At 47.6% G+C, this 26,974-nt stretch overlaps 3 protein-coding genes across 11 annotated transcripts; 2 read left to right on the top strand and 1 right to left on the bottom strand.

The window, feature by feature from the left end:
• The first annotated feature begins 6,638 nt into the window (after nucleotides 1-6,638).
• On the top strand, nucleotides 6,639-11,242 carry vps45 (vacuolar protein sorting 45 homolog). Of its 2 annotated transcripts, XM_029166580.3 has the most exons (16): nucleotides 6,639-6,844; nucleotides 7,210-7,344; nucleotides 7,424-7,484; nucleotides 7,736-7,815; nucleotides 8,085-8,153; nucleotides 8,409-8,546; nucleotides 8,777-8,887; nucleotides 8,968-9,102; nucleotides 9,176-9,289; nucleotides 9,362-9,529; nucleotides 9,647-9,805; nucleotides 10,142-10,249; nucleotides 10,330-10,451; nucleotides 10,518-10,649; nucleotides 10,869-10,961; nucleotides 11,050-11,242. In XM_029166580.3, exons 1-15 carry the CDS (start codon nucleotides 6,752-6,754, stop codon nucleotides 10,948-10,950), a joined length of 1,707 nt encoding a protein of 568 aa, XP_029022413.1. In that variant the 5' UTR covers nucleotides 6,639-6,751; the 3' UTR covers nucleotides 10,951-10,961; nucleotides 11,050-11,242. The 2 variants fall into 2 exon arrangements, with proteins under 2 accessions (XP_029022413.1, XP_055368711.1); XM_055512736.1 differs by having other exon boundaries at nucleotides 6,640-6,844; nucleotides 10,869-11,242.
• Nucleotides 11,243-11,389: 147 nt separating this feature from the next.
• On the top strand, nucleotides 11,390-18,760 carry plekho1a (pleckstrin homology domain containing, family O member 1a). Of its 3 annotated transcripts, none has more exons than XM_029166578.3 (10): nucleotides 11,390-11,926; nucleotides 12,516-12,665; nucleotides 14,171-14,311; nucleotides 14,756-14,860; nucleotides 14,940-15,038; nucleotides 15,122-15,403; nucleotides 15,651-15,739; nucleotides 15,827-15,983; nucleotides 16,065-16,177; nucleotides 16,302-18,760. In XM_029166578.3, the coding sequence occupies exons 1-10, from the start codon at nucleotides 11,900-11,902 to the stop codon at nucleotides 16,993-16,995; spliced, it is 1,857 nt and encodes a 618-aa protein (XP_029022411.1). In that variant the 5' UTR covers nucleotides 11,390-11,899; the 3' UTR covers nucleotides 16,996-18,760. The 3 variants fall into 3 exon arrangements, with proteins under 3 accessions (XP_029022411.1, XP_029022412.1, XP_029022410.1); XM_029166579.3 differs by having other exon boundaries at nucleotides 14,940-15,041; nucleotides 16,305-18,760; XM_029166577.3 differs by having other exon boundaries at nucleotides 14,940-15,041.
• Nucleotides 18,761-20,858: 2,098 nt separating this feature from the next.
• Nucleotides 20,859-26,586, bottom strand: anp32e (acidic (leucine-rich) nuclear phosphoprotein 32 family, member E). 6 transcript variants are annotated; one of them, XM_029166195.3, is made up of 7 exons: nucleotides 26,392-26,586; nucleotides 24,521-24,670; nucleotides 24,265-24,387; nucleotides 24,019-24,181; nucleotides 23,817-23,944; nucleotides 23,069-23,111; nucleotides 20,859-22,916 (listed from the first exon to the last, which is right to left on the bottom strand). In XM_029166195.3, the coding sequence occupies exons 1-7, from the start codon at nucleotides 26,443-26,445 to the stop codon at nucleotides 22,837-22,839; spliced, it is 741 nt and encodes a 246-aa protein (XP_029022028.1). In that variant the 5' UTR covers nucleotides 26,446-26,586; the 3' UTR covers nucleotides 20,859-22,836. The 6 variants fall into 6 exon arrangements, with proteins under 6 accessions (XP_029022028.1, XP_040928924.1, XP_029022029.1 ...); XM_041072990.1 differs by having other exon boundaries at nucleotides 23,853-23,944; nucleotides 26,392-26,585; XM_029166196.1 differs by having other exon boundaries at nucleotides 23,069-23,099; nucleotides 26,392-26,460.
• Nucleotides 26,587-26,974: the final 388 nt, after the last annotated feature.

The raw sequence follows: 26,974 nt of genomic DNA, 5'->3' as shown, positions 1-26,974 counted from the left end.
GAGTGAGACTTTTTGCTAAACCAATAAGCATTTGTTACAGTATCAGCTAAACACTGACAGTGCATTGGTAATACTTCACAGTACCATCAGACAGTGTACCTGGTGTCTAGCAAAGTGTTGTTGGTAGCAGGTGTTACTGCGCAGCACTCTCAGGCAGTACTGACAGAGCAGGTATTTGGTGTCAGCATGCGCCTCCTGAAAGTGAGTCCAGACGTCCGAGTAGAAGGAGGACCTGAAGTCACACACCTGCAGCACAGACACAGGATAAATATCCACATACTGCATCTAACATTTTTCCGTGGTTCCTTGGGCTCAGACCTGGCAGACATAAGGCATCTCTCCTGGTTTGTGAGTATTCTTCATGTGCCAGAGGAAGGACGGCTCGCTGCCAAAATCCAGCTCACAGATCTTACACGTCACTGTAAAGAGCATAAACACAACACTTACATGAAGATTGATACCACAACAAGAAAGCTCTGATGCCAACAGTGGATGCAAACCTGCAACAGTATCTGATCAGACTCTCATTGTAATTGCGTAAGATAAGAAGATAAGAAAACCTTTAATAGTCCCACAATGGGGAAATTACTTCTCACAACAGCAGTACAGATTAGCGAGAATACAGCGACAGAACGGTTCGTGTTGGCACAGTACAACGCGATACAGTACAGGTAGAGTATGAGGTAATTAAAGGGTTATTGCAGAGTAATGACTATAAGTCTTGTACCAGTTTGCACAAATGTTGCACAGAAAATTTGTAAAGGTGTGTTTTACTCACCTGTGGACTTGCACTGACTGTGAACAGCTTCCAGGTGACACTGCAGTTTAAATGGAGACTGGAAGTGACGGAAACAGCGAGGACATGATGGGAAAGTGCCCACGTCTTCGTTGTGCTCATACATCACTGACACATGCTGCTGCATGTGAGCCATCAACCTGACAGAAGACATAGTACTGAACTGCAATTATAGAATAGAACACGCAGTTTCTACAGTTTAGCAGAGTGAAAAAAGTTTGTGTATTTATTACATTTTTTTTTAAGAAACAGAAATACATAATGGTACAAAAATGGTATAATGTTCATAGGTATCTTTAAATAATAGGGCTGCAACTAACGATTATTTTGATAATGGATTATTCATCGATTATTCGCCGACTAATCTGGAACACGTAAACAACAGAGATTCCTGGGCTTCTTCTGTCATTTCATCATATGTTCATGCTGCTATTATTTGCTGCTTTTACATTTAGTGTCAGCACGATTGTTAGTTGAGCTGTTATAGGGTGACACCGTTAATTACTATGTAGCGATTGTGCAGTCAGCTAATGCTGGCAAGTCTCCACAGAACAAATTAAGTAACAAACTAACTTTTAACACAGAAGCACTTAATGAAGCGACTTCACGAGATGTGCTCATATATGTAGCATTTACAAGCCACACACTAAGCTTTGCATAACTTTCAGGATGTTGTCTTTGTTTAATATTTAATGCTAAGATAAAGAAAATAGGTCGCAACCTTTCTCCTGCTGCTGGTTTACCTGTTTATTCGCCATTTCGCCAGCATACCCACCAATCTGAATACTTACTTGATGTTGTTGCGGAGTGACTTGGAACAGTGGATGCAGCAATATGGCCCAGTAAACTTTTGACTGAGGACATTGGCGTTGGTGGAGTTTGGTCCAGAAGCTGATCCATAGTAAAAATCCTCCACCAGTATAACCAGTTTACCATGAGACAAGTCAGTCAGAGGCTCAAACTGGTTCTGCTGAGGGCTGCTGAGGTTGGTGGAGGGCGTAGGGCTGCTGAACTGGTCTGACAGGACCTCATCAGATGATCTGTAAGTCCGCGGGGAAGGAGAGATGACTTTAGGCTAAAAGAGAGGAGAATTGGGTCACACTTATGTCATCACAGTCCTGCTTGCTTTCAACCTGCCACGGAAAACATATCAACTCACTGCAGAAGGCACCGTTTGAGGCTTTGACACCCTAAAGGAGGCCTGGCTGTCTTTGGAGGTCTTACTCTTGTCTCTATTCCATCTGTTACATTTAGTTTTCCTCTTCAGGATCTTCAGACCGTAGGCAATCACTGGGCTGCACAGCTGCAGGAAGGATAGCTATTCACTCTCACTGTTCTTTGAGGTAAAGACTGTTCTGACCCAGACATATAACTACACAGAAGCTGGACTTACACAAATAAATCCTCTGAGCTCTGGGATCAGTTTGTAGGGAGACTTGCAAACCAAACAGTCTGGAGGAGAAACTGGTCCCAGCCCACCTGAGGACACAAATAACCAGCTACACCACGGGGGAACAAAGCAGAAGCTAACATTTTAGATTTGAGTGGAGGCTGAACATCAGTTGGCCTGTCTTTGGCTAAAACTTCATCAATATAAGAAGAAACATGTTGAATCTTTATAGCTACTTTAAAAAAAGGGCAAGACATCCGGTGTGTTTCTGCAGAAGCCACACTGTCCAAAAGGAGTCAAACCTTTAAGCAGCAGTGTGTGAGGAGCCGTAGGTTGGCTTCTGTTGTTGGACTTAGCAGCCAATCTGTTAGTGGATTTGAAGTTGACATTGTGGTCACTTAAAACCTTCTGAGCCGCTTCACCTGAGACCACACCTGGTCCAAAACACAGACACAAAACATCACAACACAAAATCATCTCTTTCACTGTCAGCCTGTCCTATCCACGATGCAGGCATACAGTATGATGGGTACCTGTGATGATGGGGGTGTGGGTGGTTTGAAGCCCAGAGCCAGGTGGTGAAGAAGGAGGACTTGATGTTTTAGGGGAAGAGGAGATCAGGGAGGCAGCAATACCGATGTGGCGGGGTACTGCAAGACTGTGTACTGTCAGAGTGACAGGAATGTGGACTGTGGTGAAGCCGCTGGCTGAACCTCTAGGATGAGAGCACAGCTTCAGTTCTGTACCTCCACCTGGACGGACGGACGGACACACACACACGGACACGGACACACACACACACGGACACACACACGGACACACACACGGACACACACACGGACACACACAAACACTTTGGAGTAAGGTTCATCCAGTTCTCTTATGGGTTCTGAGTTCTATTTAAGATGCCACTGGTTTCATTTGTATGACTGAATAGTAATTCTTCACAAAACATTATTCACAAATTCAGTGACACCAAAAAGTATTCAAATGCCAAATATTCACACACTAGACAATACTTCATTTTAATTCTAAATAAAGAACCTTTACAGGTAACAGGTCTGACCTTCAGGCAGCTGAGGAACCAGTCGACCATTCACCATAAATCCCAGGGGAGCAGCTGAAGGCTGGAGGGAAACGTAAGAATTAATCAAAGCCCTGACAAGTGCCTTTTGAATTCAACCTCAAACTTACCTTTACTGAGTTGTTTGCTATGGGGGGAATGCAGTTGCTGACTGGGATAGGGATGATCCTCATGGTTTCCTCTTCCTGTGGTGGACTGGCAGCAGCCTTGAGACCTGCTCAGAGTTCAGTCTTCAGATATTCATGTTAAACACATTTGACAATTAAAAGTAACCTAATTCCACAGGACACAATTGTGATTGTGTGCGAGGATGTCCAGGAGGATCAGTCAGTGACTCAGGTCATAATACAGATGTGTGTCTGAACAAAGATACGACTATATTTTTGCCAGTTTTTGCTGAAATCCTTTTTCAGCAAAAAGAAAGAAGGAAAAGCTTTTTCTACCCATTTCAAAATGAAAGGAATAAAAACTGGAGCCAATGGTCAAACTACTACTAGACTAACAGAAAATAAAAAAACAACACTGTTTTAATGCTTCACCTTCATCTCTGTCTGATGAATGGGGCCACACCTCCTGTTCCTCTTCATCACACTCCATTAGCAGATCAGCTCCATCTGCTGCATCTGCCATTATCAGCTACAGAGGACAAACTTGTGAAACCAAACAACAGCGCCATAATTTATTTATCATGCTGTTGCTGCTAGATGTTGACTGATTTTGCTTGAATGAGAACAAAATGAGATCTTTACAAACAAAAATCCTTTGAGTTCAGAGTTGGTATCATAAAGAGCCTATGTTTAACATGCACCATGTTAAACATAGGCTCTCCGTTAATGTTTTAGTCACCAATATCAAGATTCAAAAAAGTTTATTAAGCCCAGAGGGGAATTATTTTGCACACTTTGATTGCTGTACAGTTGGAGGTACAAACAAGATGATGGGTGGTGATTAAAATTAAGAATGCTAACACATCTACACACACTCACCTCTAATTACTAGCTAAAGTTTTATTATACATGTTATTGCATGGATGAAGATCAACTCTTAGAGAGAGGAGGAGTTGTACAGACTGATGGCACCGGTAGAAAGGATCTACGGTGGCGTTCTGTGGAGCACGTAATACTGATCAGCCTCTGGCTGAAGGTGCTCCTCTGTCCAGCCAGCACACTGTGTAGGGGGTGGGAGGTGTTGTCTAGGATAGAGAGGAGTTGGACCAGCATCCTCCTCTCAGCTACAGCATGTAGGGGGTCCAGCTCCACCCCCAGAACAGAACCAGCCCTCCTGATCACTTTGTCCAGTCTGTTACTGTCTGCTACATTCATGCTGCTGCCCCACAAACCACAGCGTAAAACACTGGACCCACAGACTCATAAAACATCCTCAGCTGGAGCTGCAGACGTTAAAGGACAGGAAGTACATCCTGCTCTGAGCCTTCTTGTACACAGCTGAGGAGTTCTTTTTCCAGTCCAGTTTATTGTACAAGTACACTTCCAGGTATTTGTACTCGGTCGCCACCTCCACCTCTTCATTTTTAATAGGGAGGGATGACAGCACTTCCAGATTTCTTGAAGTCTATCACCAGCTCCTTAGTTTTACTGATGTTCAGTTGGAGGTCAAAGTCACAGGTCTGTAGTCATTGAGGACTCCAAGACGTGGCATCTTATTGACAGAAATTAATATAATCTGTGATGCAGTCTGTCAGTCCATCAATGTCCTCACCATGAGGTTCGCAGAGAGCCCTCCAGTCAGTGTCTTCAAAGCAGCTCTGTAGAGTAATGGGGTCTTCTCTGTCCAGCTTTTAACAGTTTAAATGGCCGCAGGCTGCCTTTGAGCCTTAGGTGTGTGTTGTGGCAACAGATATCCACATCATTCTATCAAATCTCATGGGTTACATCGTGTAGGATAGTCGCTATCACTGAGCAGATTAGCTCAATATTAGCTTTGGTATTTGAACTGTTAGGAATTCCATCCACTTTTTAATTTAACTTCTACAACAACCGGATTAAATAGCATACTAACAAGTCGTAATATGGTTTCCACGCTTGTTTACTAGTTGAATAGTAATAGAAAGTGTTGCAACAGGATATTTTACAGTAAGTAGACTAAGCTAAACTAAGCTGTACTAATGTTTCAGTTAGATTAGATACCTTTACACATTTAAACACTTAAGATAGACAACATGCTTGTGTAAACCGCAACTAGCGTCACACGAGCTTTCTACCTACTTAGTTAAACTTGGTGTCATTTAGTGTTTACATGTCTGTTTACTGTTATCACTTCTCCCTCCTCTATTTTACCATTCAATGCTAACAACCCCATTCAGCTAGCTTAGCAAGTATCTCTACTGCTCCAATACATCTGCATGATACCGACTCGTAAGAGTAAAGCAGAGATTCCCTTACCTTGTGTTCAGCGTTTGTATATCAAATATATGCTTATTCCGTAAAAAAAATCACTTATAATATGGTTAGTTGTCAAAAGCTGAAACCTTATACTCTGTGATGAACTAGCGGTTAGCACAGAGCAGCTCAGTGTCTGCGGCTGTTCGCAATCAACGGCGCCGACGTATCCTTCCGCCACTTCCCGTCCTTCTGTTCAATGATCCGAATAACCGCGGATGAATATCTGCCGGTACCGCCACAGTGTTGATTTCATAAATATGTAAAATTGAATCATTTCTGTAGGTACTGTTCACATGCGCGTGAATATTTAAGGTATATAACGAATGCAATACAGTTTCATCTCAACATGACTCATCGGCAGAGGTCAAACTATTGTCTAACTGATGTGCACACTGATTAGCATGCTGCTATAAAACAGAAGCTAATAAGAAACAGTTTGCACTCACGCAGCTCCAACTCAAAATATATTTGTGTGACAAGGAAGAGATGTTTTAGTAACCAATAAACATCAATAATAAATCAGGTTGTATTCAAACATGTGCGTTAGGTACCTCCTAGCCTACCTCCAAACCTTCAGAGCATGATCGCGAACAGGTAGCCAACTAGTTAAACTCATTACTTGTTTTATGTTAAGTTTCTTGATGTGATATTGTATATCAAAAATTTACATTTAGTAAGTTTCTTTTCAAATATACTTCCAGTTGTGTTAAGATGACTTGACTTAACGTCAGATCATAAAACGAATCTAAATGCTGTTTAGGCTGGTACAAGAATTCTATGCGGACCGCATTTTAATAGTTATAATCATTAAGGTTTCAGCCACAAACTTAAAAAAATATTTAGCAAGAATAGCAGCTTCTGTAAGAGATCCATACTGAATGGGACGTGTGTTTATTTATCATATAGTTGCTAACACTGCTTCATCAAAGCCACGCTGTCGCACGCAATGACGCGGACTGTGGGAGCGCAGCCGTTGCTGACGTCACCAACCAGAAAGCCATCTTGCAGTGTCGTTGCCTTCGAAGCAGCTCAGCTGATATAGAACTGTCGGAAGCGTTGTTGCTGTTAGCGTCGCCACCATGAATGTGACGCTAGCTGTAAAGCAGTACGTCTCCAAGATGATCGAGAACAGCGGACCCGGGATGAAGGTGCTGCTGATGGACCGAGAGACGGTGAGACGACGGTACCGAACACTGTATTACCGCCACGGTGTGCTACGGGAACTTCACTGCGATGGTACTGCCTGATGCAGTTGTATTTTGGAACCGTGTAATTAGAAACCGTTTTAATATAAATGGACTCAGCGGGTCTGGCCACAGTGTCAGCTAAATAGGTACCGTCACGCTGTCGGGTAAATGGTCCTGCTCGCATTTAGCGCTTTAACATTTTAAATGGGAAATGACTCGGGGGGCCAGGAGTCGATGCAGCGATGCTGTGCTAGAGCCCCAAATAGTTGGACGGGGCTGAATGACGGGGCAGCACGATTTACCGTCACCTTTAGAAAAAGCATGGACATGACAGAGTGCATGTGTTTCAGACGAGCATCGTCAGCGTGGTCTACACCCAGTCTGAGATACTGCAGAAGGAGGTTTATCTGTTTGAACGCATTGACTCTCAGAACCGAGACAGCATGAAACACCTGAAGGCCATCTGCTTCCTCAGACCCACCAAGGTACAAAGCTGTCTCTCCTCTTGCTCGTCTCTCTGTGGGACACGAGGCTGTGCCTAAAGTGAATCGTGTGTTTTTTCAGGAGAACGTCCAGCATCTGATCCAGGAGCTCAGGAGACCAAAGTACAGCGTCTACTTCATCTGTAAGACCCCAGAGACACGTTGATGGAGCACAAAGCCTCTTGGCTCTCTGTGGAATCTAAAGTTCATTTCATGCTTCTGATTCTTTAGCATTGTCTTAGTTAGGCATCCTGTAGCTCCAATGTTTTACAGCAAACTGCTGTCTGTCCTGCAGCCTTGCACATCGGTCAGACTGGGTTTTACTGCTTCTGACCTGGGTTCAGTCCTGCATTCAGTCCTCCAAAACAGCTGCTGATGTGTTTGTGTGTTTCAGACTTCAGTAACGTCATCAGTAAAAGTGAGATCAAAGCTCTGGCTGAAGCTGATGAACAGGAGGTGGTGGCTGAAGTCCAGGTGAGTCCAGAACCCAGAACTGACTCAGAATAAATGCTGATGGTCCCAGAGGTGAGTGAGCGAAAGACACGTGAGCATATTAAACCTGCTTGGTTTGGTCCAGTATGCACAGCAGCATAATGACGGGAAGTAAAACTGGGGTCAATGTCCATACTGGCTCCTTACTGTCACAGCAGTTGTGACAATGAGAGTGGACCCAGAGACCAGCCCAGACCTCAGAATAGTTCACTTCAGCCCATCAGTGACTCTGATGTGTTGTGTGTCTGCAGGAGTTTTATGGAGATTTCATCGCTGTGAATCCTCACCTGTTCTCCCTCAACCTACAGGGAGTCTCCCGGGTAAGAAACCATGAACTGGGTTAGAGAGGTTTGATTATTGCTGCTCAGCCTCTGGACCTGCAGCATCATATGGCAGTGTGCAGAGAGGCAGCCCGTGTTCATGTCTGGGTTAGGGCCCTTTTTAGTTTTGGATGTTGAGAAGTTAAACATGTGGTTTGTTCTGAGTGGCAGCCAGAGGACAGAGCAGAAGGGTCACCTTATGAAATCAGGTCCTTGATGGAGTTTGACGTCTGTGTCTGTGTCTGTGTGCGTCAGGGCCAGAGCTGGGAGCCCTCCATGTTGGCTCGCAGCACCCAGGGTCTGACTGCCGTCCTCCTGGCTCTGAAGAAGTGTCCAATGATTCGCTACCAGTTGTCTTCAGACATGTCCAAGCGTCTGGCTGAGAGTGTCAAGGTTCCCACAGCAGCACTTTGACTAACTGACAAACATGTTGAAATGAGCACGATGGGTCAGAGCCTTATGCACTGTCAGCAGGTTCTGCAGTCAAATGAAATGAGTTATCTGACATTATGGCAGCTTCGTATTGGACTAGTTCTGTTCCAGGAGCAAGTACAATTTTAAAATGACAGTATTTTAACTGCTGGTATCTGTACTGCACTAAATAATCACGTGTGACCTCACAGCAAATTATCACAAAGGAGTACGAGCTGTTTGACTTCAGGAAGACGGAGGTTCCTCCGCTGCTGCTGATCCTGGACCGGAGTGACGATGCCATCACGCCTCTGCTTAACCAGGTAAGAGCTCACTCAGCCGTCCATCATACAGGTCCAGTATACACAGGCTGACCTGTGTACTGTGATGCTCTGTTACATAGTGGACCTACCAGGCCATGGTCCATGAGCTGCTGGGCCTGAACAACAATAGAATCGACCTCTCCAGAGTTCCAGGAATCAGCAAGGACCTGAGGGAGGTGGTTCTGTCAGCAGAGAATGACGAGTTCTACGCCAACGTGAGTCACAGGCTCCACATGTTACATTACGTCCTTTGGGCTCGGCTGCCTGACAAACGTGTATCTGTGTTAGAACCTATACCTGAACTTTGGAGAGATCGGCACCAACATAAAGAACCTGATGGAGGATTTCCAGAAGAAGAGACCTAAAGGCCAACAGAAGCTGGAGTGCATCGCTGACATGAAGGTCAGAGCGGTTGTTGGTTGAACTCCTCAGACTTTGTGTCCTGGGACATTTTGACACGTCTCCTCCTCACAGGCTTTTGTAGATAACTACCCCCAGTTTAAGAAGATGTCGGGCACCGTGTCCAAACACGTGACGGTCGTGGGTGAACTGTCTCGCTTGGTGTCTGAGCGTCAGCTCATGGAGGTGTCGGAGGTGGAGCAGGAGCTGGCCTGTCAGAATGACCACTCCAACGCCCAGCAGGTACCGACTATGAATACTGTGACTGTAAAACCACATACACACAACTGATGACACTCTGACCTACAAACCCACCTCATCCAAGGTCTGTCACTACTTCTGTGCCCTCTGTTCTTCCAGAGTGTTCGTCGTCTGATGCAGAACCCCCGCCTCTCGGAGCTGGATGCCGTCCGCCTCGTCATGCTGTACGCGCTGAGATACGAGCGTCACAGCAGCAGCATCCTCCCATCACTGATGGACGAGCTGAGTCGGAGAGGAGTGTCTGAGCGCCACCGCAGGGTAACGCCTTCTCTAGATGAGTTTTTTTACAAAGGACATGAACACGTTTTCAGACTCATTCCAGACTTGACTTTAAATGTTGCATTGTCTGCTGGGTCAGTTATGGAAGATGACTTCACCTCCTCCCAGTTTCTCCAGCTTCAGTAACTCAAAGCTGTTCACAGCACACCAAAGATAATTGATGAATGACCATCTGTTCCAGAGGTTTACAGGTTCATTACCTGTGTACAGGTCAAGTTTGCAAACGTAGAAACCAAAGAATGAGACCCTGCTGAGGCAGGAGTAGCTGGGTTCTGCCTCTGTTAAACCCGAGTCTGGTCCCCATTGGTCCCTCAGATGGTTCAGGCCGTGGTGGATTACGGAGGGAAGAGAGTCAGAGGAAGTGACCTCATCACACCAACAGACGCTGTCGCCATCACCAAGCAGTTCTTCAGAGGACTAAAGGTAGGCGTGCCACACAACAACAACTGGCAATCGTGGCAGTATCTCATTGTTACAATCTGTGTTCACGTGTTGCCATTCAGGGTGTGGAGAACGTGTACGCACAACACCAACCTCTACTTCATGACACTTTGGATCAGCTGATCAAAGGCAGACTCAAAGACAGTCAGTTTCCATATCTGGGAGCCAGCAGCCTCAGAGACAGGTGACTCCCTGACGGACCATGGGCTGAGCTGCAGAGACGTCTTAATAATGGGTGTCTGCTTTACAGGCCTCAGGACATCATCATGTTTGTGATTGGTGGAGCCACATATGAGGAAGCACTCACTGTCTACAACCTGAACCGCAGCACACCTGGAGTTCGCATCATCCTGGGAGGAACCAACATCCACAACACCAAGAGGTAACACTCCCACACTGAGAAGACGAGCCGTCTCAGTCTTCTGGTCCACCTCCTGTTTCTGGGTGTTATCCCAGCCTTAGGCTCTGTCTGTTCTTACCTGGCAAAACCTTCTTTTTCATAAACATACTGTATTGAGCTTCTGCTCTGGGGGGTTTGTGTAACGTTTTACTTTTTTTAAATGAAACCTCACCCATTGTCTTCATGTCTTATCTGTCTCAGTTTTCTGGAAGAAGTAATGTCTGCGACAAGTCACAGTTGCGACCGGTCACAAGGAAGCAGTCGCCATGGCAACAGACGTTGACTCAAAGCCAGGTCATTCAAAGGGAGGAAGTGCTATTTTCAACGTCCATATCAGATTTGTTCACAGGTGTTGCTCTTATTTTGCTCTCCTTATTCAAAGACAAACAGTGGTCTCTCTGAGGCCCCTACAGACCTGCAGCGGTTCAACAGGAGGTGGGCCAGATGTTCTCCCAGCTTGGGCTCAGAGACTCTGTTCTGACCCGGTGTCAAGTCTGGCTCAAGTCTGTTATTATTGGGTGGGACGACCTATTAAATGGTTTATTTAAAAACACCAATAAACATGTGACTGATCAGCTGTTTGTGTAAATGTTTGCTATTACTCCTTTTATTGAAGCGTTCCTTGTGCTTGTGCAGTGAAGCATCCTCATGAGTTACTGTTACCCTCTAACCTCTAAGCTGCTGTGAAACCAAGTAGGTTCATGGTCTACAGGTGTTTCAGAACATTCAAATGTGCATCACCTCTAACTTGATTTTAATGAAATTCTTGCTGGACAATAAAATTCCACAAAAACAAAACTGAGTTAGGGTTGTTTTACCACACAAAACCACAGTTTTAACCTGTCTGACACTCATGAATAGTGACAAAAACACTCCCAGAACTATGAAACGTTTCGGATCCGAGGGCTAAACGTTTCCACGTTTAGTCTGTTTGTGTCGCTGTGGAGTTCCGTTTATAGAATGTAGGCTACCATGCGCGTTCGCGTGCCCGAGCGCGCACCCGGGAGTGTGGAGGGGGAGCATCTGCCTCCGCACACTCAGGCGCGCTCACACCGGGAGGATGCAGCCTCGGCTCAGACAACAGACGCGGAGCTGAGGAAGAACCGGACTCACACTGACATCGACACCAGAACCCAGGGGGCACAGAACTAGAGAGGGGGCCGGACCGCAGCTCCCGTCGGGCCGGGTAGAACGACCAGTCCGTCGGTGTGGGCGCGCCGAGAGGGGGGAGGATGAAGAAAAGCAACCAAAACAGACGGGTAGGAGACGCGGTCCGGTCACGGTTCTGTCCATTGGCTGGATTTGATGTACGGGTGATGGGTCCGCGAACGCGCCCCTTTCACCCATTCATTCATTCTTTCATTGATTCATTCAACAGCTGTAGGGGGTTTGGGCTCATTGTTCAGGGAGTCAACTCAGCTCCTTAGGTTCGGCTCAAGAATCACTCTTTACTGACTGGGTCAGATGCTTTTATTGGGTTCTATCTCCTGCTCGGTATTTTCTGTAGCTGCTTTATGCATGCTTTGGGACCAATACCTGATTGATGGAGCTTTGGTACCATTATCTATCTCAACCAAGAGATTCTGTTAAAACTACACATCCTTCAGAGTCTGTGGAGGATCTGAATCAAAACCAGTCTGCAGTGTTTCTAACAGGTCCAAGTTCATCTCTAACCACCTGGACACAACATCACAGCAATGTAAAGTACTAAGAAACAGTACCTCCAGTATTTGCATGTTCAGGTTCTGATTGGACCAGATATTGCTTTGTGTGTCTAAAAGCTTAAAACCCAAAAGCCCTAAACTGATTGCTGGTTCCGCTCTGAGCCCTGCTGCTTGTGTTTTACAGGGTGTTCCAGACTTGGCTCAGCAGGCAGCCCAACAGCCAGAGAAGGTGGGCTGGATCAGGAAGTTCTGTGGTCGAGGGATCTTCAGAGAGCTGTGGAGGAACCGATACGTGATCCTCAGAGGAGACCACCTCTACATCTCTGACAAGGAGGTGAGGCTCCAGCCAAGTCCAGACTCTTCTGGTACTTTGGTTTTGGTGTGTTTGTGAGACATAGTTTGCAGCAGGTCCGTTTGGATTCTGCAGCGCCAAGTGTTCACACTGACTCTGCACTCATACATTATATAACTGTTATCTAAGAGAACTGAGCTGAGTCAGACCCGTTATTTATATCTCAGCGGAGAGTTGTTAGACCCGCAGAGCCACAAACCGGGTCCAGTCAGAGACTTTAGACATGCAGAGCCATCAGCCGGGTCCAGTCAGAGACTTTAGACCCGCAGAGCCACAAACTGGGTCCAGTCAGAGACTTCAGACCCGCAAAGCCACAAACTGGGTCCAGTCAGAGACTTCAGACCCGCAGAGCCACAAACTGGGTCCAGTCAGAGACTTCAGACCCGCAGAGCCACAAACTGGGTCCAGTCAGAGACTTTAGACCCGCAGAGCCACAAACTGGGTCCAGTCAGAGACTTCAGACATGCAGAGCCACAAACTGGGTCCAGTCAGAGACTTCAGAGCCGCAAAGCCAAAAACCGTGTCCAGTCAGAGACTTTAGACACGCAGAGCCACAAACTGGGTCCAGTCAGATATTTTAAACCTGCAGAGCCACAAACTGGGTTCAGTCAGAGACTTTAGACCAACATTTTATTTCTTCACATAATATTATTTCTACGCTAGAATGATGCAGAACCATATGATGGATTTTTTTGGCATAACCGAGTGCTGTGCTGTGTTGAGGATTCCTTCAGAACCGGGGCCTGAGACAACAAATCAGATAAGGATGAGTGAGCCACTCAGTGAATGAGCTCAGTGTTTGGCTTTAATTAACCGAGCCGGTGGGAGACAAGTCCTGATTTGTTTTCACAGTCAGGAACCGGCCTAGTCTGCTGCAGCCGTCTGCAGCTTAACAGAATCGATCCAGAACTCATACCAGCTGCTCAAGAAATGTTCCTCCTGCTCTTCATGACCAGGTCCAAAGCATGTGATACCAATTCATGTCCTCACAGAACAAACGTTTCACACGTCATAACTGCAGTAAAGTGCAGTTTTCTGCCTGAGCTGCAGTTTCGCTGTGTATTAAAGTTGAAGGAAGTAAAAATGTCTGCGATGAATGAAACATGGATCCAAATTCAGAGTCGGTCGATGCAGCGAGACGAAGCCGTGCATCATTTAGACTTCACTCACATCAACGGGTCTCAGCAGATACTGTGTCTGCTTCAGGAACCTGGAGCTGCTCCAGGTCGGTTTTCCTCTTTCTCAGTCCAGCTGGACGGATGGGCCTTTAGAACCTCCCTCACAATGCCAAAACTCTCACTACTAGAATCTTCCCACAGAACCCTTTAAGGGCCCTTGGAGTGGAATTCACTGGTCAACCATACAGAACCGTTACAGCAGTGTTCAGGTCGGGACACACTGGACCAGCTTCTTCCAAGTCCATCCTTACACTCAGTCACATAGTTTGTCTGTTTAGATGTAAAGATCGTGGTTTGTTTCTGTTTCAGGTGAAGGACGAGCGTAAAGCACAGGAAGTGTTCGATTTGGCTGAATACGAGCGATCGGAGGAGCTGAGGAAGGCGAAGAGTCGCAGCAAGAAGAACCACAGCCGCTTCACCGTGCTGCGCTGCAGGCAGCCAGGAAACACTGTGAGTCAGCAGCTCAGACCTTCCTCCTGTTTCTCCTTCATTATCCTCTCATGTCGACTTCGTGCTCAGAGATTACTTTGCCTCCTGATTGAGCCACGTCAGTGGTGGATGTCCTCTCACATCTGTGTCCGGATTGGTGGAGCGCTGCTCTACACCCGCCCTCTCTGGCTTGAGTGCAGTCACTGGCCCAGCTGTGTTTGAGTTTAATCTGGAGAATCCCATTAGTAAATCCCTGCAGAGTCCAGAGTCAGTAAAGTTGAAATGATGATCGGTGATTCTGGATCTGATAATATGATAAACTGTATTATTCAGGCATTTGTCAATGCTTGTACTGTTCCTGCTGAACTAACAGGCCTCAGATCAGTTCTCACATACATGACGAGCATCGTGAAAGGTTCTCAGGTCCAGAACAGGCCTCTAAACACAGGTTTTGTGTACCTGCAGGTTCCAAACCTTGTGTTTCTGGCAGTGAGTCCTGAGGAGAAGGAATCATGGGTCAACGCGCTCAACGTAGCCATCGTCAAAGCCAAGAACAGAGTCCTGGACGAGGTTACTGACGCTGGTAGCTCCGTTTACTCATGCTGACTGAGAATCTTCTTGTTAAAATAAGAATGTTTTTGTCATCCAGGTGACGATTGAGGAGGACAACGCGCTGGTTCATCCCACCAGGGACAGAGCAAAGATCCCTCATGGCCGCCGGCTGCCGACCAGAGGACACCTTATGACCGTGGTTCTGTCTTCCTTTGATATCTCTGCTGCATTTTTATTGCATAGGAACTTTACAGTGACTCATGATGTTTCATTCCTCAGGCGTCGTCCTCCCACGGCATGCTGACTCTCGACCTCGTCGCTGAGGAGGACTACGATGAATCCTGGGAGAACAGCTTCCGGGTGGACCTAATGGGAGGAGGTTTTGGGCAGGGGGCCGTCGTCGGCAGCCGCCAGAGGGCTGGCACCGATGTGTCCAAACTTAGGGTGACCTACAAGGAGCCCAAAGCCAAAACCAGCAGTCTGCCCAGAGGCAGTGAACGCTCCTGGGGAAAGTATTCCCATCTGGAGGTCTCCAAGGTCCACAAGACACAGCAGGGGCAGGTGGGTGGCCTTCTAGCCCCGCTCTGGCCCCCGTTGGCCGGACACTTACTGCTCAAGTCACCAAGTGAAACTTTTATTCATAGTGGGTCAAGATCAAAAAACCTTCTTCCTCTTTCATTCGTCTCTGTTGTACTACCATCGTCTTGTGGTTCCCAGACTGTAAATTTGTACTCTAGGATAACTAGAATGTCAAAGTGGTGGTTGCTGTGCTTTAACCCAGACCAGATTAATGTGTAACTTCCTGCAGGCGCAGTCCAGAACGCCACAGCCGGGGAAGAGGGTCAGCATGCAGGGCCGCAGCCGCTGCGCCTCCATGGACGAGGTCCTCTCCTCCAGGTACAGGAGCAGTGGCTCAGGCGGTAGGAAGCCACAACCCACATGTGACCCTGACATTTAACCTCTAACCTTTTGTTTTCTTCTCAGACCAGCAATGATTCGTTCTGAGCTGCGTTCTGCTCTTCGTCGGTGTCCAACAGAGGAGGAGGCAAGCAGCGGGGCCCAGCCTGTCGGCCAGCTCCAGAGCCTAATCGCTCAGAGGATGCAGAGAGCTCAGGAGCTGCTGGAGGAGATGAGGCTGCAGGTACTTCACCCACCAGGCCGTCCATTAGCTGACACCCACAGAAAAACAAGTTGGAACAAATGATGTGTTGTATGGCTTCAGGAGCTGCAGAAGGCCAAAGCCGAGCGGGAACGAGGAGGTGGCTCACCATACCTCAAAGGCATCGACTCCCCTCGACTCCACCACCTTCGAGGCTCAGATTCTCCTCAGTCCAGGTTGGTCCCCACATGCACCAACATTTAACTTGCTCAAGGTGGTTCATAAGATCATCATCGGCGCTGGGCTTTGGCTCAGAACATCGTCCAGGCATGTGTCATAAGGGTGTTTGTCTCCTCACAGCAGGTCGTCAGGGTCTCCGAGGAGCAGGAGCAGCGACTCTCCTCGTATCAGAGGCAAAGACTCTCCTCGTCCCAAGGCAAGAGACTCTCCTCGGTGCAAAAACAAAAAGACTCGCTCCAAAGGAACGGACTCTCCCCGCTCCAGAGGAAACAAAGGTCCAGCTGGTGTGGCCGGCCCGGACTCCACTCAGTTCAAGGGCTCTGACACGGTCCCTTGCCTCAAACTCCAAATGGATGACTCTGCTGCTCAGAGGGCGTCTGAGTCGTCTCAGGTTAATGGATCGGATTCAACACAGGGCAGTGAAGTGGACTCTCCTCAGCTGGGCAGCAGTGGAGACTCACCTGCGCCGAGCCTGAAGATCTCCCCCAGCTTCTCCCCGTCCCTCCATTCAGACAAACACCGGTCAGCCTCACCCCCCGGCCCATCAGCGCAGGACGAGGAGGAGGTGGAGAGACGACGCGCCGAGGCCGAGCGCCTGTTGGAGGAGGCCGTGTCATCGTGGAAGGAGGCGCAGGAGGTGTTGCAGGAGGTGAAGGAGCTGCAGAGCCAGACTCTGCGGCGACAGCGCAGAAGAACATATGAGAAGATGACGCCGTCAGCAGCGGGGTTGCCTGTGGCAACCTCTGCAACAGAAGAAGACGACACGCCCGCAACGCCCACGTCGCTCGAAGACGATGAGTCGGAGACGCCCTGACTGCTTCAGGAGATGCCCTAATTTCTTTAGGAGACACCCTGACTTTTTCTGAAAATGCCCTACTTTTTCAGAAGACACCCTGACTCCTTTAGGAAACGCCCTGACTCCTTTAGGAGACGACCTGACTCCTTTAGGAGACGACCTGACTCCTTTTGGAGACACCCTGACTTTTTCAAAAGACGCTCTACTTTTTCAAAAGACGCCCTGACTTTTTTAAAAGACGCCCTGACTCCTTTGGGAGTCTCCCTGCCTAATGCCCTCTTCAGGAGACACCCTGATTCCTTCACAAGACAGCCTGACTCCTTTAGGAGACGACCTGACGTTTTCAGAAGACGCCCTGACTCCTTTTGGAGACGCCCTGACTCCTTTAGGAGACGACCTGACTTTTTCAAAAGACGCCCTGACTATTTTAAAAGACGCCCTAACTCCTTTAGGAGACACTCTGACTCCTTTGGGAGACTCCCTGCCTAATGCCCTCTTCAGGAGACACCCTGTTTCCTTCACAAGACACCCTGACTCCTTTAGGACCCCCCCCCCCACTCGCATCTTCTGCAGGAGATCCCCTGACGTTTTCAGAAGACGCCCTGACTCCTTTAGACACATTTTTCAGCATGTTTGGATTTGGGCAGTTCTTGATTCCGCATATTTCTAATGGACGATGGGACGAGATTATTTAGAAACCAGCATCTGTTTTTTCCAGGAGGTTCAGTTCAATCCTCCCATGCACTACACTGGCTCCAGTCACTTCTGCTGCCCTGTCTTTGTGACAGGGTTTATGCATTTTTCAAGGAGGCACTTCGTTCTTGCATGTTTGTCCTCTCTAAGCGGAGGTGAAGCCAAAGCTTCTCAGTGATGTCAGACAATTTTGCTCCAACCGTTTATACAGGACACTTTAAAAAAGACATTTTTGTTTCTACCAGGTTTTCAAAATAAGAGCACTGTGTTTCCGAGACCACGTGAGCTTTAAACATTCACAGCTTCCTGCTTTGGTGCTTAGTAAAGTACATTCAGACTTGCGTAGCCGTAGTTTTGTCTCAACTCAAATCAGGGAGTTTAATGATCTTCAGCATGAACTGACAAGAAGCAATAATGATGCCATTTCCTGCTGTTGAACAGGATTTATGTTTGTTGAAGCTGTTGATGTGTCACCTGTGCAATATTTTGTTTTCCTGCCTGCTTCGGCAATTTTGCCAATATGCAATGAGAAAGTGAGGAGCCCAAACATGTGAAAATGTAGCAAATGACTCATCGACCTGTAAAGAGCCACCGCTGCGTTTAGCTAATGAAACCGTGGCAACTGTGTCGGTTTCAGCAGGTGAATCAGGTTCATGGTTCATTCTCTAATACTTGTTTCTATTTGTACATTAGTGATGACGCGACACCAACACTTTTAGAGACTTGTACTGTGGCTGAAAATGAATTTGCTTTGCTTCATTCTATAGTCTTACTTTGTCCAGATGTAAAGCTCGTTTCCAGTTTGTTTTCTTGTGTTGATGACTTTTTTGAACAATGTTTGACAATATAGAAAGGCATCGTGGGAAACCACTGGATGTTCACCGGTCGGAGCTCATCTGCTGTTAGCTGGTAGCAGCTGGACTCGACTCAATGGGCGATCGTTTCTTGTGTTTGTGATTGTTGGATCTTTTTACCTGGTGACAAAAAAAGATGAGCCACTGTTAATGAAAATGAAAAATATTTGTAAGCTTTATGAGCTGAGGTTGGTTCTGGTGATGTGTGTGTTCACAGATTAAACTTTTTCACTGCTGCTTGTTACAGGATCTGATTAACTAATCAATCAAACTGATCAAATAATCCTCAGCTTGACGTGTGTCGAGCCTTTGAAGTCATGCGGTTTAGGCTCTGGTGCTTCAATGCAAATGTGTAGAAATCAAACGTTGACATTGTTTCACGTGAGCTGCAGACACAGCTTCCTGATTGGGCCACAGCCCAGTGAGCTGTAATGATGAGAGGAGCAGATGTAGGGCAGGACAGACGGCACCGGTCCATTACCCAGCTCCACTTAAGCAACACACACCAACACGCTGATCATTTATGCATGTGTGAGCATTTCCTCATGACTAATCTGCTGCTTTATGCACGCAGCTAAAAAAGCATCTTAAAAGAACAACGGGTCATATGGTTCCACATAGCTCAGACAGAGGTCCACTACCTGGAACTGGATCTTTTAACAACTTTACAACCAGACAGTCGAGGACAGACTTCACATGTGGACACTAAAGGCACAGAACCATCAAAGTCTTTCCCTCTGCCAAAATTTTGTGAACAGCTTCATCTAAGATTAGCTGTTTTGAGCTGGTTCTCTTTAGAACCAGATGAACCTCCAGTTGTGTTTAGAAACAACATTTGAGACCTCTCAGGGCCCAGAGGCCGGCACCTAGGCCCAGAGGCCAACTCGGGCCTAGAGGCCGGCACTCAGGGCTTAAAGGTCGACACCAGGGCCCAGAGGTCGGCTCAGGATGTTGGGGTCAGCCCAGGGCTGAATTAGAGAATTAGAACCATTAGCTTCTGCAGCCGTAATATGCAGCTGGGTTATTTACCAAGATGAAAATAGCAGAGGCGGATTCGTGTCCACATGACATTAAATTATTCACAGCCTCTTTCTCCCTGTGTCATGATGCTCATTCACCCGGCTGATGCTTCTGTTCCTCTCTGCAGAGGGGGCTGCTCCTGGGGGCGTGCATGTTTTATTCACGCCGGCAGAGGCCCAGCGCGTACCGGGTCAGTGTTACAGTTTGTTCTCGGAGCAGCAGGATTATGAGGTTGAGGTGGGGGATGGTGGAGGCTCATCGTGACTCAGAGCCCTGCAGCGTCTGTTCAAAGCCTCGACCTCGTTTATGCTGCTCATCATTTACGCATTCGTTTGTCTCGTTCCTTCTCAGTCGTCCTACTGCCTTTCCTCCTCTAGAATCACCCACACGCCATAAAAAGGTCTGATGAAAAGTAAATTTCAAGTTTTCATGTGAGTAAATATTCCACACATTAATATAGCAGCAGGTTGTTTGAGAATTAATTCATTCAGTTGTTATATCGACAATGAAAAAATCCAAGTTAAAGATCAGAGGGCAAAATGTGTTACACTGAACCTGAGTGAGTGGTTCATCCTAGGGTCCAGCTGAGGCAGGTTGGATGGAGGCTGCAGTGCTGATCAGCCTGGACCAATCACAGTCTTGGGTCTGTGGGCAGACAGGAAGCTTCGAGGGGGGGGATGAAACCCAGCAGGGTTCCTGTTGTCAAATCCATTAATGCACAACTCACAGGTTTTATGTATTTAAACAGAATGAGAGGGGGGGGTCAGAGGTCAGAGAGCTACATCCTGAATCCCTGTCTGCTTTCCTGTTTTATAGGAATCAGTTCACACACTCCTTCGCTCAGACTGAATGAAGGTAGAATGAACTCAAATCTGGAGGAAAATGTCTGAATGACAGCCGTGTTCCCTAAAGTGAGACCTGACGTTTGTAGGAAACCTAGTAAAACATTACAGCTGAGTGTAAACAAAGGAGCTGCCACAGCAGAAACACAACAGCGCCCCCCACAGGTGAAGGCTGAACCGCTCCCGGTCCAGGGCTTCTCACTGGGTCGTCACCAGCTGATATCTTCAGAAAACTGTAAAAACGTTAACTGAAAAAGTCAAGGGTTACGAGCACATTTTAAATCAATCAATAGTTGGATTAAAACATGAAGTGATTTGAACTGATCCACAGTGTGTTTGCTCAGTTTCCAGAATCAGACCGTCCATGAGCTGGGTTTCAGTTCAAATATCTTAGGTTTTACATACATACATTTAATTCTGTGATCAACCTGTGACCCGGCATGACCCAGCTCATCAAAATGATACATCTCCGTTTCCTTTTAGGGCTTTTATTGAAAACTCCCAGTAAAGTTTCAGATACAACACACAAAAAAATCAAACAGTTCCCACAAACACAATGAAGGAGGGGAAACTAACAGCTGACAGGGGAGTGAGCCAGGGTCAAAGGTCAAAAATGGGATAACGTCACCTCACTGCAGAAAAAAGATGAGTAAAATGACTGGTCAGTACAAAATAAAAACCTGAAGCAGAGTCTATTTACAGTATTGCCTTTGAAGCGTCCCAGGTCAGACAAATAACCTTTGACCTTTACACTCTTAAAAACAGCACAACACTTCAACTAAACCTTTATGAGTGGATGTGTTGTTTTTACGAGCAAGCGAGAGAAACACAGCTTATAGAAAAGTCGAAGCTGAATCGAACCTGGCTGCTTCATCAAACCAGAATAAACTGGACATAAATGAAGGAAACTGAGAAATACGTGGATTAATCCAATATTCAACACAAATTAAGATTTTAAATGCTTAAACTGCTTCCAAATTAATCCATTTATTCCCACTTGCTTGGGTGTGTGATGCAGCAGCAGAAAGGAAAATGTTTAGTGTGAAGGATGGTGATGCAGCACAGGTGTGACCAGCTTCAGACTCCGCCCCTTACACAGGTAAACGCTGGAAGACAAGCTGCATGGTGCGTTCAAGGTGAGCCATTATGTCACAGACCCAGTCTCTTATTTCATTTCAGTTAAACCTGATCCTGTTAAGCAAGCAGACGTGATAATAAAACTTTTCAAAGGAATATTTGATTTACTGATGCACTGAATTCATAAATTGCGTAGTTAAAATCTAGTTTCTAGTTTCTAAAGTAATCTGAATAAAGACACATGGAGAACACTGTGAGGTTCTGACCTGACTTGTTGAGGGGCACCTGAACACACTAGCAGCCTGAAGCCTCGGAGCTGATCGGGACATTACGAGGGGACCGGAAGTATAAGGACAAATTGCTCAGCTTTACATCAAACTAAAAACATCAGCAGACAAAAACGCCAAAACAAGAAACATTGGAACTAAGAATTCCACCCGCCTATTAATCTCTCCTGGAGAACCCCTGAAAAAAATCAAACACACACTGGGAATATCGTAAATAAGATTGTGATGCGGACCTGAGCTGCAGCAGGTCTGTGACGGGGATCCCGAAGAGTTCAACACACAAACGTGACGTCCCTGATTGGGTGGTTGACACACTGAGATCCGGAAGGGGGCCACAGACCGACACGGCCGCAGAAAGACCTGGATCCTGGTTCTGAACGCAGATTTAATGTGGGTGTGTGTCTGGACTAAAGCTCAGAGACAAAGAAAGATCATTTGAAGACTTCTCCTGAGAATCTCTGATCAGAACAGTTCCTGCTCTTGGAAACGAATCAAACCCAGTCCAGAATACAAGAATTTAAGCTGCACAGGGTCCAATCACAGTCAAGGTCAAAGTGGACTCACATTTAAATTAAGTTGTGTTAAAAGCTCATTTATTAAAACAGGTGCAGGGATCAATAAGAAGCAGAACCTAAGACCATCAAGTGTTGCAAGTGGACTGTGTGTCAGACTGGGTCTTGAGTTCTGGACCGGTGAAGGTCTCCGAGCAGAAAACGTGTCCAGGCCCTGGTACTGTAAAAAACAGGTTTCTGTTCGGGTCTTCTTGGTTCCTTACAGCTGCCAAACAGGGGCCGAGGTTGTGGAGAGGAGACGGATGATCTGTGATCCAGAACCAGGTTTAAAGGGAGGCGTGGCGTCTTCAGGTGTGCCCACCAGGTAAAGTTCTGATAAAATCTTATATATTATCTAAAATAAAGAACAGATTTTCTATCACAGACTGAAAGGAACCATCGGGTCACTGTTCCTGTTGCTGCTGTCCCTGTTGTAGGTGCAGTGGTTGAAGTCTGGCAGAGGTCGGGTCCAGAGATGGGCTGAGATGGACAGAAACAGGACAGGACAACACACACATGACAGTAGGCCCGAAGACTAGTCGTCTTCATCGTCCTCATCTTCCTCGCCTTCATCATCCTCGTCTCGCTTCCTCTTCTGTCCCTGAACCTGGTCCTCTGCAGAGACACAAAGTGGATCTGCAGCAATTAAAAACTCACAGACTTGGTTCCATCTGGTCTCAGATCTTCACATGGAACAGAGGCCATGATGATCAACTTGCACATGATCCATTTGGACCTGAACTATGACGTTTACAGCCCTCACTCACCTTCCTCCTCCTCCTCCGCATAATCTTCCTCCTCCTCCTCTTCCTGACAAAAAAAACAGCTTAAAATCCAATTAAATAAGATCATCACTAACACACCATCACATGTACGTCACGGCGACCAGGCTGACCCCACCAGACCGACTCTGACCGAACATCAAACATGGGACTCAAGTTTTCCTGCTCAAAGCGTCTCTTCTGTAAAAGAGAAGATTCACATTAAATACGCTCTCCTTATGTCTAAACATTTATTCTGATCCTTCATTTGAAATTAAAGTGCAATTTTCACGTTTAACCACAGAGAAACTCTGAGTAGCTCAGACCCTGACCAGGTTCTGGACACGGTCTGTGTCAGAGGCGGCCATGTTGGTGCTTAACCTGGTCATAAACACAGTCACACCCAAGGTCACACCTGAGGTCACACCTGAGGTCACACCTGAGGTCAACCCAGGACGTCTGCTCAGGCAGGGAAGAACCGCGTCAGAACCAAGCTGCACGTATTGGACCGCGTCTCTGGTTACGGCCCGTTGTTGAACTCCATGACACAGATACTTGATCAACTGGTGTCGGCTCTGCTGGGACAGAGTTATGCTTCGACCTCCCCAGCCTGACGTTCTGACACCGATACATTTATTGTAGTTTGTTTAGGTTCTGATTAGCATGTTGTGCTGACGCTGGTCCCTGCCTGGCTGAGGGCCCACGTCTGAGCCTGCTTTGGGTCGACCTGCAGGCTTAAGCCTGAGTTGCCCACCTGATCGGCTCGGTTCACCTGAAAGCTCAGCCCCACCTCTCCTCCCTCGGAACCGTCCTCATCTTCCTCTTCGTCATCATCCTCATCATAATCACCTGGCTGTCCCGCACCGTCCTCCCCGTCTTCGTCTGTGAACACATTCCATGTTAAGACTCGGACCCGTGAAATCAGCTTGTCTTGTCAGAAACCGAAGCAACCCCACCTTCGTCCTCAGCCTCCGAGTCCGGTGCCTCGTTGTCCTCCTGGTCAAACCCATCCAGGTAGGTGATCTGAGGCAGCAACTCGAACACGCTCTCCCTGTAGTCCTCCAGAGACGTGATCTCACAGTTGAATAGGTCCAGACTCTGCAGGTTCTTCAGATTTTGCTGTGGCAGAAAACCAAAGGTTAGCGACTACAAACTGGACCGGGACACAAGAACTGTGTGTGTGTGTGTGTGTGTGTTCTGACCAGCGCCTCCACCGTGCTCAGGTCTTTGATCTTGTTCCCGCTCAGGTTGAGGTAGGTCAGGTTGGGACATTTCTCTGCCAGAGTGTCCAGAGAACCAGACAGGTTGTTGTCGCTCAGTTCCAACTGAGGACACACAGAGTAGTTGAGCAGTGGAGCCCTGAGACCCACAGGGTCCAAACAAACTACAGACGGTTCCGAGCATGTTCCTATGAATATACTCACACCTCTATACATGGACGAACTGACTGTGTGTTACCTTGCGTAATTTGGGCAGCGAGGGCAGTTTAGCCAGAGAGTTCAAACCCACGTTGACCAGACTGAGGAACTCGAGGTCCGTGAAGTCGTCCGTCAGACCCTCCACCTCCCCGTCTGTAGAGCGGCTGTTATCCACCACAAGCTCTGCTATCTGCAGATCCATACAGGTGTCGCGTCAGTGTGTGTTACACGGTAATCAACATGTTGGTGTGATGATCAACAGCACTCCAGCTATAACACACGCAGTAAAGATGAGGATAGAGATGAAGACAGGCAGAGGGTTCGAGAGAGAGCTCTAGCGCCATGGAAGAGATACGAGGGGAGGGCGCTCTCACGCTTCAGGCCGGTGGCTCCTTTATTTCCCTTTGGCTCTGGCTCTTGTATAACAGCTTGGGTCTGCAGGACAACAGCCATGACTGGACTCCAGCACCTCAGTGTCTGTCCACTGAGGGTTAAACCACTATAATCTACAGGCACAGAGTGTGTGTGTGTGTGTGTGTGTGTGTGTGTGAGAGAGTGTGTGTGTGTGTGTGTGTGTGCCTCCTCTGAGCCTCTACAGACCATCTGCCGGCTTCCTCCACTTCAGAATACGACACCGGTCCGACTTCTCTGTCTGACCCTCATCAGTTATTGTAAACATGAGTCACATTAATTAAAGCAGAGCTGCAGCAGCTAATGATCAGCTGGAGTTCGGTTCATCGGATCCAAACGTTCTTGACGAGACATTTCTATAAACTATAAACTAAAGCACGTCTAATATCACTAATGAGGCTGGTTCCGGACTCCGGACCTGTCCCGGGTCAGTGAAACCAGTGACCTAGTCGTTACGTAATGCATTCACGTTACACCGGTTCAGAACCAGCACAGAGAGAACCCAGTTAATACATGCGTGTTGATCACCTACTGTATCGGGGAGTAGACCCGTAACGAACCGGGACCGGACTGCTTTTACTTTGAGTCGTCGTCCTATAATGTTGGCGCCATTTTGGTTCGCTCCAACACAGTTTTCTAGTGACAAACGCTGAGCATTTACACAGTTACGACGTTACCGTGTAACGCCGTCGTTACGTCCACACGTTAACGGTGTAACCTCGATAAGCCTCTAAGCCGGTAACGCGTTACTGCTCCGGCTCCATTCTCAAGATGTCTGGGCCCGAACCGAACGCGCCCCGCGGCCGCTACCGAGCACAAAGCACTGACGAAAGACCCCGGACTGGGATTCTGGAGCCACTTGATGGGGCCCGGTTCGATAAAATGTCGGAATGCGCCTTGTGTCCGTCGAAGTTTAATCCGCTGGCGACTTAAGATGTCCGCTGAACGGAGCCGCACAGTCGTCGTTGTTGTTGAGGCCGACACGCAGCGTTTACAGGGGTCTAGCCCGCAAGAGCTCCGGCATTAACCCGGTTCGACCACCACTGGCTTCGTTTTATTCAACCGCCAATCACACCAGTAACCTCGAATCCGGTGGTGGCTCTTTGGGTTACTACGAACTCGTGGACGTGTTTGTTGGATTGGACATAGTAAAGCTGTTGGAGCCAGAACCGGGAATGGACCCGTAAGTGAAATGGTGTCGGTTCTTGGAGGGCACAAACTGAGCCTCCCACCCGGTAGGAGGGGGTGGAGGGGCGGACGGACCGAGCCGTAAGATACTTCCACATCCACCGTGAGCGCGGTTCTCCGCCGTGATGCGAGCGGTAGCTCAGCGAACCTTTTGGGGGTCGTGAATACGTTTGACGGGACGGACGTCAGGAATAAAACTTGTCCAGAGTGAAATCGGTGGCCGATACGCGCAGTGAGGAGCGGAGCGGCCAGTGGGCTACATCCCTCGATTTCAGGCTAATTACAGCGATATTATAGACCAGAAACGCTCACCTGGGCCGGGTTCCTGTTCCGGAGCTCCAGGCTGATCCTCTTTTTCATGTCCATAATGAATTGTACCGCGTGTGGTTCAAATCTCGCTAAACACTTGCCAAAGTCCCGGGATCAGAGCGGCCGCTGCTCTTCTCTACTGGCTACAGTTTGCCTACTGATCCTCCATGATACCTCCCGCCTGCCCCCTCCGCTCGGCCCCGCCCCCTCCGCTCAGGGTTGGCCGCGTGTCCCTCCGTCGTCTGTGATTAGGCGTCGGGGGCGTCCATAAACGCTCACTCATAATCCACAATCTGGGCGGGAATGTCCCAAAAGCCACTGGCACCCGGCAAAGTCTCACGGGAAATGTAGTTACTTGTCGCCGATTAGAGTCCAATAACCCAAATAGTCAAACGCCATCGGGTTGTTCTTCTGAACTTCGGTTCAGAGTTTCTTTAAAGTGTGTTAAACAAGCACCAGATCCACAAATGGCCGTTTCGGTGTTTCACCTTTGGAGAAATGTAACCCTAGGTTTCTGCAGTGGAAGGTAGAAACCCCACGTGAAGATCTTCCGCACAGGGTGGCGTGTTTGTGTATGCAGTGACGG

The sequence above is a fragment of the Betta splendens genome, chromosome 11, assembly GCF_900634795.4.
Source record: "Betta splendens chromosome 11, fBetSpl5.4, whole genome shotgun sequence".
NCBI classification, from domain to species: Eukaryota; Metazoa; Chordata; class Actinopteri; order Anabantiformes; family Osphronemidae; genus Betta; species Betta splendens.
The sequence above is the reverse complement of the archived record's forward strand: the minus strand, read 5'-3'. Positions and strand labels throughout refer to the sequence as shown.